General features: G+C 35.7%; 1 protein-coding gene across 1 annotated transcript; it reads right to left on the bottom strand.

The window, feature by feature from the left end:
- Nucleotides 1-10,281: 10,281 nt before the first annotated feature.
- LOC114075192 lies at nucleotides 10,282-10,782 on the bottom strand. Its single transcript, XM_027913501.1, has one exon. It carries the CDS (start codon nucleotides 10,780-10,782, stop codon nucleotides 10,282-10,284), a length of 501 nt encoding a protein of 166 aa, XP_027769302.1.
- Nucleotides 10,783-12,240: the final 1,458 nt, after the last annotated feature.

Here is a 12,240-nt window from a genome sequence, read left to right on the forward strand (position 1 = left end):
GAGGGGGGTAGGAGTTCAAAAATAAAAATTTGAAGTTTAAAATATTTTGAAAAAAAAAATTAATCTTTTGGGGAGGGGGTGGGGTTGGGGCGCTGGCCGGTGGTGGGTGGGCGGTACGACGGTCAGGGATCGAATGAAAAATAAAATTTTGAAATTGAAAATATTTTTTTCAAATTAATGTTTTTGCCAAAAAAAAAAGGTAATTTGAAATTGGATGAGAGTTTTGGAAAAAGTTTTCCTTAATTTTTGAAGGGAACTCATTTTCCTTAATTTTGAGGAAAATGAGTTGATTTGGAAAACATTTTCCAAGATTTTGTCCCAACCAAACATGAGAAAATTGGAAAACTTTTTCCAGAAAATGTTTTCCTTCATACCAAACACACTCTTAATTACTACCACGGTCAACTTGTACTTATTTTTTTACTTCTGCCGAAGTCGTTGAATTTTCTTGACAATCAATCTCTGACCTTGTCCATCTTATGCATCTTTTATATACTTTTCGTGACTGTTTCAAGTGTTGGAGTACAATGTACGGGGAAGTTGAAATGAAGTTCTACTTCTATATATTGTCTACATTTAATATATGCTTTTCTTGATTGCGGGCTCTCTATTATTGATAATTACGATTTGTTGGAAGATGGCTATCTAGGTCATGGTGATCAATGAAGTTGGGTTTTCAAACAGTCTTTCCTGTATTTTAATGAATCAGCTCTTAGGAAAAAGTTCGGTAGTGAATAGGGGTTGTTCATCTAGTGGATAATCAACACATGGAAGGATAGACCACAAACTGCCCAGAATTTCAGTTCTTTGCTGATATTTTGACAGAAATCAAAGTATTCTCGAGAAGCAGCCCAAAAAGTTGGAAGACTCGGCCAAAGAAGTAGTATATATACGAAACATGAGAGATGTACAGGTGTTAGATGATTATTAATAGACTACATCTTTTAATATGTTCCCTTAGGTATTTGTTAGTTGCTTTTTCTTGAGTTCTGTTGTCACAGGCGAGTAAATAGAGTTATTACTGTCTACAGTTTTATTATGTTTTTTCTTGGGTTATTTATAAAAAATATAGTTACCAAAAAATATAGAATATATTTCTCTTATTATTTTTAAGCTAGAAAAGTGTGGTTTAATATGTCGCTTATTGCATCTTTTCCAGCTATAACAAATGTCACAAAATAAGTTTTATATCACATTTGTAAGGTGACTTTACTGGCAATGATAATTGTCACTAAATAAATGCCGCTAGAACTATTTACTTTTAGCGGCACTAATAAAGTTCTTTACCTGCACTCTAAATAAATGTTGTTAAAGTCTTTACCGACATTAAATGCAATGACAGTAGATTAATTGCTCCTAAAGGTCTCTTTTGGTGTAGTTCCCTTTTACATATGTTATTTACCTTTTTTGTGTAAATTTATAAATCCGTACACTTTAATATACATATTATTTTACTACATGTAATCTATCATCAATTTTGCTCTATATGTAAATAAAAAATTAATTCTACATATTCAAACAACCTGCAGGTACAGACAATACTTCATAATTAATATATATATCATCACATACATCATACCATATATTTATATAAAAGAGAAACCTAGGCTCGCCTATGTGGCATCACCACAAATTAGGATTCTCTTTTAACTTATTTATTTCCAAATTAGCCTCCCCTTTTATGAAAAGTTGCAACTTTTACAAAAAATTGTGGCTTTTTAAGAAATGTTGTAACTTTTACGAAGAGTTGAAACTTTTCTGAAGGGTTGCATCTTTAGTGAAGAGTTGCGACTTCTATGAATAGTTGCAACTTTTATAAAACAATTGTCTCTTTTATGAAAGATTGTGAATTTTCTAAAGAGTTGTGACATTTCTGATAAGACACAATAAGTTTTAATTCACACTGCCCTTTGTTGTCTATAAATAGAGTGATTTTCTGTTATTTTAGAACAAAGAAAATTGTGAAATTCTCTTCTACACAAAAGATATTCGTGCATTTTTTCTTGTGTAGTGACTTACTGACACCATTGTTTTTGTATCAACACACTGCTGAACATAATCGTTTCGTCGTGAGAGGATGTATTCCCTTTAAACCTCGGGTACTAGAATGAAATAATTTTCTTAAGGAATAATGTGCATTCAGTGGGCTCAAGTTTTTCCTTTATATTCCATTTAATTATTATACATCCTGATAAGATTTTTTAGAGTCATTAACTTATGCTTATTTTATTAATTTTTAGTTTTGAGTACATGTTTTAAACTTTATTGTTTATGTTTATGTTTTTGATCATTAAATTGAAGAAAATATATCTTAGTCAAGAGTTTGATGTAATCATTAGACTTTTGGTGTCATGTAGATTAGTATTTTTAAACTATGAGTGTTTAAAACTATGGTGGTTCTACACTACCTTGGATTTTTATTATTCAAGTTTCTATCTTATCGAGACATTCCATCAATTAGTGAGTACCAAAAAATAAAGGAATGTAGTGGGATGGTAAGAATTGTACTCAACCTCAATTAAATGTTTGGAGTTAAAATGTTGGGTTGGAGTCAATGAACTACCCCCTCAAAGTAAAATGAATCAATATCAATCAAATATTAAAGAAATTATTATCTCCTTATAAACTTTAGAGGTAAAGTCTCCAAAAAATAATGTATTAACCACATTGATCGAAATATAAATAATAAAATATGTCTTTTGTCTATCAAGTAGTCTCATCGACTTCGTATGATTTTGAATTAGGGACTTCCCAACAAATCATTTAATTCAAATTATTTGAGCGACATACGCTACTTCATTGATCTCTAAGAGATGTGTTTTATGTTTTTTCTAACTTATCAAATAAAAAACTTATTTCATAAGATGTGTAATATTTATATGATGCACGTAGAGGCCTTCAATAAGAGAAAAACTCTTGCAATTAATTAATAAAATGTTTGTATCACTTTTTGAAAATTTAAATGTAGATAATGAAACAATTACATATCTTTTTTAAAGAGTTTGGTTATGAACAACTATAGTAAAATGAAGAATTAATAACAAAGTTCAGAAACACTTACAATCAAATCTTTTTTCGTTTTGATATTAAAAAACATTTTTTTTTGTATAAAATATTTATGATAAGCTATCGTAGGGATGTATCCTCTCGAAAACACTTATATTATAAAATGTTCAGAAATAGATTATAGATGTAGTTCACCATCGCGCGGGTAATTTACCTAGTTCTATAAACTTTAACGTTTAGTATCATTAGTTTTTTTTTGTTTCTTTTTTAGGAAACTCCATTTTATGTATTTTCATTCAAATGATATATCACACATGCCACTATCTATTTATATATGAGTATTATCTTAGTTTAGTTTATTTTCTTTATATCTTAATTCTATATATGTATAAAATTAAAAAAAATTCATATCATTTAAACTCAGAAGTTATATATTTAGGATAATTTATATAAGAGATATCTATATCTTTAAACATATAACATTATCATACATATTAAGTACATTTATTTATTCATTTTACTGTATCATAAACATACTACTATTAAATAAACAAATTTACCCATCATTTATTTTAAAGAAAACAAATGAATAAATTTTCCTTATTATTTTTCTTAAATTGAGTTTGAGGACTATCTTTGGATATGCCCTTAGGGATGCTTAATACCTAATCATCGAGTAATCCAAAACCCTTACATAAAATCTCAATGATTTTCAAAAATCAAATAGAGTATACATTTACATATAAGAAACTAGTTTTCCTAAAAATTAGGTGGAAAATCCAAAACAATTTTCAAAAATCATACTGACAACTATATTATGTTATGAACTATTTTGGCTAGTTCAATATATAGGGGGCAACAACTTGGCGACTCTGCTCTAGAATGACTTAGGTTTTAACCATAGAAAATGAATTTAGGAAAAAAATTTGCAATTCCATGTTTATCATTAAGTTACTATTTTCTTTACCAAATCGATATACTACTCTGATTGAAAGGTCGCAAGTCAAAACCAAACTTATGTTCCGTATTAACTTTTGAAACACTATCTACTGTTGCTCTCCTCACACTGTCATTTTCACTTTTTATCGAGTCTTTGGTTGTACACAATCACACAATGAACATGCGAGGGGTGTTCAAAACTCTTCCAAAACTATTTTGGATTCCTTAGTTTCAGAGGTTGTGCAATTAAGATAGTGCAACTTCGAGTTACTCAGTTCCACTATCAGTCATCTAGGAATAAAATCTTACTCTAGAATAAGGTCATGATACATAGACTTAGGTAGGACATTATAAAGTATTATCATTGCGTTATGAAAACTACCCAAATGTTTGTAACATCTAAAAAACTTCTACATTAAGAGTCAAACCATTCTTAATTGTAAATAAGATTGGTATATTTTTTTTATCATGTGTTAAGGTTACTAGAGTTCCCTAGCATAATGTTTAATTGAAAACATTCCTTCAATTTAAGTTTCACTATAATATTTTTCTTGGGTCAACTTAAATCGACCATATCACATAGATGGACCATGAGGTGTCAAATAAAAATTCTTTGAGTTCTCATTCCAACACCACAAAGTTTTTTATGTTTCAAGCTCCGAGTAAAATGTTATGCCCGATTGAGTGAAGCCTCTCCGTCTAAGACATTCCACTCATTTTAGGAAGGAAAATTTTGATCTTATATATCCTTTTCTCCACTTGTCTAAGCACTTGGTAATTGAAACAAATTAGGGTTCAATTATATTCTAAAATATCCATTCACATTCAAAACAATTATGACTTTTATAGCAAGTTTTAAAGAAAAGGAAAAAAGGTTTTCCAATCGGTCATTCAACAGTTAAGCAAAGTCTCCAAGAAAAAATTTTCTTTCCAGGTATGTGATGTTTCGCATAGTAATTCACTTGTTCTTCCTCATACCAATCATGTATTTCTTGAATTAGTTCATCCGTGAAATTATTTATGCGCAGATTCTTGAAGGGTTCTTTAGTTTTAGCCCCATTCTATAACAATCGAGGTTTTGAGTTGTTGACGTGAGGGTCTGGAGAATATGTAGTGCTTCTTGATAGAATTGAGTGAGATTTTATTGAATACGTGTTGGTTTTTTGAATGAAAGAGAGTTTGGAATAAACCAATCGATTCTAGATGAGTTAAGACGTGAAATTGAACAAGAAAATCCATTACATTTTTGGGTTTGGGTTGGGGAAATGTGTCGTTTTAGTGAAAGCAGGGCCAACAGTGCGCCCTAATGTAGTCCAAGTACTTTTGGTGCTGGTGCGATATGTCACTGATACTCCATCGTCGCCTGTCCTTTATATTTTCCGTTCTTAGTCCAGTATGTGCTCCTTTGAATAGCTTCCTTGATATTAACTCTTAAGGTGTTTATTATTCCTTCAGAGATCCTACATAACCTAATTATATCTCTTAATTTATGCTTTGAATTGAAGTAGAGTTAACAGGAAATTTTGGGAGGTCCTTTTTAAGTCATTTTGAGAAGTCTTTTGCAATTAACTATAGACTAGAACTAAGTCTTTAGTAGATGTGTATGACAATGAGAAGATTTGTATTCACGAGTATATATTGTTATTGAGATCCTCGAGTAGAGTATTTCAAGTTCATAATTCCGCATGAACCCCATAAATTGAGTATTCTTGAGATTAGAACTATCGTTGAGGTTTGAGTTCTTCAGTCCTTGAGTTCTAGGAATTTAATTTATATATTTTATAGATATATCATTCTATCATGTTGATATTTAAAGCATAATTCCTATTTTGATTTATAGGTCTCGAGAGACTTTGAAAGCTAATCATTGTGTTTTAAACTAAGTTTGGAGTAAATGTTTTAAGAGATAATTTTGAATAAAGTTTTAGGGAACTAAGTATTCCCAAATGTATGATATTTACATTGAGAAAAGAAATTTGATTTCTAAGAAGAGATTATGAGGTCAAAGATATTTCAAGAAGAATTATCTCTTTTAAGAAGATTGTTTGAGCAATTATCTCAAACCAGAAAATCAGTATGTTTTAATACATTAAGAATAAAGTACATTGATTATTTTGAGTGTAGTATTGAGCATATAATTGAGTTAGATTACCACTCGTAAGTCCATAAAACTGAGTAACAAATGTAGGATAGGATAGCATTGACTCTTTATGCAACTCCTCACTGCCTTTGAGACTACCTACTAGATTTATCCATATTCACGATATCATCCTATACCCTAGGAAAATATAGGATGTCCCTTGCAACGTGGGCAAAACATTGTATCATTGCTAGACTCATAGTAATGGTTGTCGGTTAGATAAACATCCCACAAGTAAATTATATTATTATCATGTTATTATATTATATATCGTATTGTAAAGATTAAATGTTTTCACTTCATATTCATGCATTGATCCAAATGTATTTCTTTCACGCACTCAAGACAGTAAATTGTTAGCTGATGAGCTCGAGATTTGGAATCACGTAAGGCTTAATTTACAATGATTTATTGTCCTCTAATGCTTGTTTTGTGCAATACCTGATGTAAAAGCCTTGAGTTCCATGTATATGGATCCAGGAACAAAGTAAGGACACTAATTTGCAAATAAGCAATAAAGCGAGCTTAAAGAGTGAAAAAAAGAAATCCTAGTAATCGCCAAGTCAATTTGGCGAGTCGCCGAAGTGACCGCCTAAAGTTCCGTTGTGCCAAGCCTTAACGGAAAAAACTAAGTTGGCATGAGAATGGAGAAGTTGGCGAGTTGTTTCGCGATGCAGCGTTAGATGGACCAATGTTACAAGACTTGAAGAAGATGAAGGCCATTTTGTACAAAATTTTTTATCCTATTATTATTGATTTTTCAATCCTGTGTTTTTGGTAATGAACTCTGAGTATTGAGACAATTTTCTCTAGTTTTTTCCTAAACTTTGAAGAATTGAAGTTTTTTGATTTTGAGAAATCAAAAGTGGGTTGTTTTTTATTCTTTGAATCAGAACTTTTTAAGGACGGACGTAATCTTACCCGGTTAATTGAAACTCAATTTGGTAGCAGTTTTATCTTTTTTTGATGTCTCGGTAAAACCCCAATTCTTGGGATGTGATTATGAGAATATGGCCTTATTTAGTTATGGTTAAAGCTAATTGTTAGTTTATATGTTGTTTAGAAGTGAGTTAAATCGGTAATTGTGGTTTAATTTTAAAATTGTTGTTGCAAATGCAATTCTACTTTCGTGTTTCTGGCTTGCTCGAGAGAGAGTTTTTAAAACCGAGATTATTGATTGATGGTCTGTGTGTATTGGGTTTTCATGGGTTCGGCTCGACAGAGTGAAACCTAAACCCTTTTCCACATATTCAGGTCGATAGACTGAATGAACTAAAGTGAATGTTGTTCTTATTTTTTCATGCATGTCAATTTTTGAAAGAGATCGACTTGATATAGGGTAAATTGTTCGAGGGAAAGTTTACCTCATTTATAGTCTAGCTTACTAACAAATATTCAACTATTTCCTAACAGTTGTAATTACTCATTTGTCTATGTTATCCTATAATTGAATGAGTGTCACGCCACGAGCTTACACCCTGGGCAAGACTGGCACTCGAAAGCCATTATTGGCCCTAAGAAAACCCTTGGCCTGGATTGCTTAACTCAGCGGAAGTGAATATGCATTTTAGTAAATGTGAATAGCATATTGAACTAAATACTAAAATAACTGAGAAAGCTTAAAGTATACACATTCAACTTGGCCAAAAGTTGCAACACAAAGTCTTAACAATAAGAAATGATAATGAAAAGACTCAAAGGACTAACATCTAACTATCTATCTAGAAGCCTCTAATACAAAAAGGGTTTGTTGGTACAAGACCCCAAATCATACTAGTCATAAAATACTGAAAACAAAATAAAAAGGAGCCCTCTAGAATGCAAAGAGGCTTACCAACTGACTTTGAACTGCTTATGGATCAACGGTGCGCTGGAATGCCAATCCTCATTACCTGCATCTTCATCTGCATCATAATACAATGTAAGCCAACATGCATCAGTACATTGAAACTACGAGTATGTAAGTTCGAATGCTAAATATATTGTCACGATTGGAGAGCACCCCCTAATCGTAACATGGCGTCGTCGACCTCTTGGATGTCATAGACAAGCCTCTTAACATTCATTAATCACATTACCATAAAATTAGCGAAAATTTAAAGATTTTACGTAACATAACATCAGAATAAACATCATTTCATTTAAAACCATTAGTACATAGTTAGGACACTAAGTCTCGTCTTGCCATCATAGACACGACTTCAATAAAATAAGAACACAACCCTTAACAATACAAAAGAACAAATCTATACTATTACATGAACTTGAACAACATTTTCACATGAAGTTCTTTGAATCATTAAGGATAAACTTGAACTTGGGAATAGTAATCCAAGGTCTTCATTCTAGACAAGATCCTTTAGTAATCACAACCTACACTTTATGAAAAAAGATGAAGAAGAATGGTATAAGTATAAGAATGCACTAAGTATGATAAGCATGCAAAAACATGCTTTTAAAGAGGACATTTTGTTAGAAAACATGCATCATCTCTTTTAGAGAAACTTATGAACATTTGATACAATAAGCATAATATAGTTGACATACATTATGTAGACATGGAATACAATTCTTAACAACACATAATTCCATTTATCACATCCAAGAGACACTCAATATCTCCAATACATTGCCTGCCCTTTTTACCTTAACTCCTTTACCTAAAGCAACCCTTCAGTAATACTTAGTGGAATGCATGAATAGTGTCCCGTTCCACCATCCATACTGAAGTATCACCTTAAGGTCACCCAAGCGAACACTTATACAACCTTCATAAGTTCAATCACTTACATTCATAAGGATATAACATATCATAAAATACAACCTTCACATAAGAACCATCACCTAAGATAATCCCAAGTCATACTAGTGCAATGTGCAAGTAGCATCCCATAATACTATTCCGCCAAGTGTTCCCCTGAAGTCACCCAAGACTAGGCACATAACATTCAACAAGTCACGATATATGCAATTAATATTAGACATAAGACATACATACTTCATAGACCTCATATAATATCTCTTTCATTCTTCATATCATAGTCATAATCCATTTATTTTTTATGAACATCTTAAGACAACAAACAAGTCAATACAATAAATATCACCATAATGAAGCCATAGTGAACATTGGATATTTAAAGTTCATTTCATCAATGCATCACAACACCTTACTCATAACCCCCATTTAAGTCTACTAGTGCAATGTATATGTGAAGTGTCATAACCCCACACATACCAAGTAATCAAATGAGTAGATCACAATCATTGACATTTACTGCATTCATTATCATGACAGGTATAGCGAACAACATGCATACTAGGTAAGACCCACATCATGTATATCAAGTGAGACGACATTATGCATATCATTACAAAAAGTATGTTAAAACAATAATTCCATGAATAATACATACATACATACATACATATACATATATATATATATATATATATATATATACATATATATGTATATATATATATATATATATGTATATATATGTGCCATATGGGAACACCTGCGGACCTGCAAAGTGCAAAGATCATGCACGGAAAGGGGTAGGTGTTTCTCCCTGGAGAATCCATGCGAAGTCCACCTCGAATTCGGCTATCATCACCGCCATCAGCACTGCTCGATCCCAGGTAACGATGTTATCAGCAGCTATGGGGGAAATGCAGTGACGGACGAGCAGCCACAAGAACTTTGCTAAGAACGTGAGGTTGGCCTTCTTGATAGCCCCCTTCGGCTCAGTGACCCAATCGGCACCCTCTCCATCTACTGACAGGTGCAGGGCCATCCACCTCTTGGTGGTCTCTCTCAGTGCTGGCTCGCGCAAGAACTGTCCATCCTTTACTATCTGCCAGCGGTAGTCAAACTCGGCAGTGATGGGGGTCCGAGTAGCATCTGCACTCTCGCCGTATAGAAACCGGCGGATGGCTGGCAGGGAAATGTCAACCTGCACGCCCCGGACTCGAACCTGCTTCAGAGGGGCCTGTTTAGCGGGAGCAGCCCGCCTATCGATCTGTGATCGGAGAGTCGCTACGTAGGATTCGTAGAACTCTCGGACCATTTCCTCGCTGTATCGTCCCAACGGACGTGCTGTCCACTCTAAGCGATGCCTGGTGAAGAGGTTGTGGATCTCCGGCATCGTTGGGAGACTCTCTGTAAGTACTCGCCACTCCAAGGTGAGTGTTCAAGTCATTACTCCTTTATCAGTCAGGAACTTGGCGTCGGAGTAAACTTGAAACTGGCCGTCGACACACCACCGGTTTGGCTGGTCAGAGGCTGGGGTGGGGACCTGAGCTGGTGCGCCTGATGTAGAGTCTGAACTGTCAGCCTCATCAGACGAGGCCGACGCTGCAGCAGTGGCGGGTGCGGGAACCTCTGCAAAGCCAGAAGCTTCCTCGGACCATGATACTCCTAAGGAGCCAGACGCTCCTTCCTCATTTGTGGCTGACCCAGAGGGTGTGCCGGTGAGTGTGCGCTCCTCATCAGACTGGGAGGCAGTGACTACGCCGGACGCCACCGTCTTGGGTGTGGCTCTGGGAGCACGTGCAGCACGGGAAGGTGTGGAAGTGCCTGGGGGCACATACTCAGGGTCCCGCTCATCATCAGAGCCGATGATCAAGCGTGCAAACGGGGCAACAGAATTTGATCGCCCGCGTGCGTAGGTTCGGTCTTTCTTGGGTGCCATAGTAGATAGTACCTGCAAAGGATCACTATTAGTACGAGTAGTGGCAAACAAGACAGGCAAAACCATACGAAATAAAACATTGAAAGTAGTGTGTCATTGATATTGAAACTGTATTACACGACGGGCCAGATGACGGCTCGTCGTGGCTATGACGGACCGTCATGAGGTCCGTCGTGTTTTACTTAGTAGATGTATATATAAAGAACCCTGAAGGAGGGGTCTCTGACCAGCATAACGCTCGTGCAGGACGGACCGTCGTGAGTACGACGGTCCGTCGTAAGTGTCCGTCATAGGACACTTGGAAAATTATTGGAGACCCTTAGCAGAGGGGTCTCTGACCATCATGACGGTCGTGCAGGACGGACCGTCGTGGCTATGACGGTCCGTCGTAGGTGTCCGTAGTAGGACACTTAGAAAAAATATTGGAGACCCTTAGCAGAGTGGTCTCTGACCATCATGACGGTCGTGCAGGACGGACCGTCGTGGATATGACGGTCCGTCACATGTGTCCGTTGAAGGACACTTAGAAAAAGTGAGAGACCCTTAGAAACAGGGTCTCTGACAACCGGAACGGTTGTGCAGACGACGGTCCGTCACATGTGTCCGGTAGGATAGAGGTGCTAGGGCTTGTGCAACGGACCCTACGACGGTCCGTCATCGGGGTCTCGTTCTGAATGACAGTGATAGAACTAAAGGTACCCTAAGCAACCCCGATGAACCCACATCAACCTTGTAGTGTTTTGGACCTACATGTGTCTAACCCAACTACCTAGGAAACTAACAATGCAAAAGCACCTATGTCTAGGGTGGTAAACATGGTAATTTCGAACATTTGTAACCTAGGTCAGGCAGAATCGTATAAAGTAAACAAAATACTATGAGGAACTAAGCTTAATACTAACTAGTAACAAAAATGCAAGATACATGAGTATAAATTAGAGATACATACCGTAGAAATGGAGAAAAACAGATGCAAAAGTACTTGGTGGCAAGGTAGACACTCGCAGCAGCAGCTCCGACTAGTAGATGATAATTTTAAGGCTTTGGAGAATTGTGGGGGCAATGATCAGTGGGGGGGGGGGGAAATGTGCAAGTTGAAAAGAGAGGGGAGATGAGAGGAATAATGAATGAATGGGGTGAAAATGAGGGGTTGGGGGGTTTAAACGGTCAGATTTTGAAAAAGGGTCCAGCCGGGTCGGGTCGGGTATAATTCATTAATCACGCGACGGTTCCCCGATGACGGTCCGTCGCATTTGTGACGACCCGTCGTTGGTTCCGTCGTGTGTGCCCTAATTTCAAAATAGCAGAAAAAAGTACCTGGACGACGGATGCATACGACGGTCCGTCGCATGCGCAACGGTCTGTCGATATATCCGTCAGTGGCTGCTGCGGAGAAGTTTTCTGCAGAATTTCCTGGTGATGTGCCTGCGAATTTAAAAACCCATTAGTAGAAAAATG

The sequence above is a fragment of the Solanum pennellii genome, chromosome 12, assembly GCF_001406875.1.
Source record: "Solanum pennellii chromosome 12, SPENNV200".
NCBI classification, from domain to species: Eukaryota; Viridiplantae; Streptophyta; class Magnoliopsida; order Solanales; family Solanaceae; genus Solanum; species Solanum pennellii.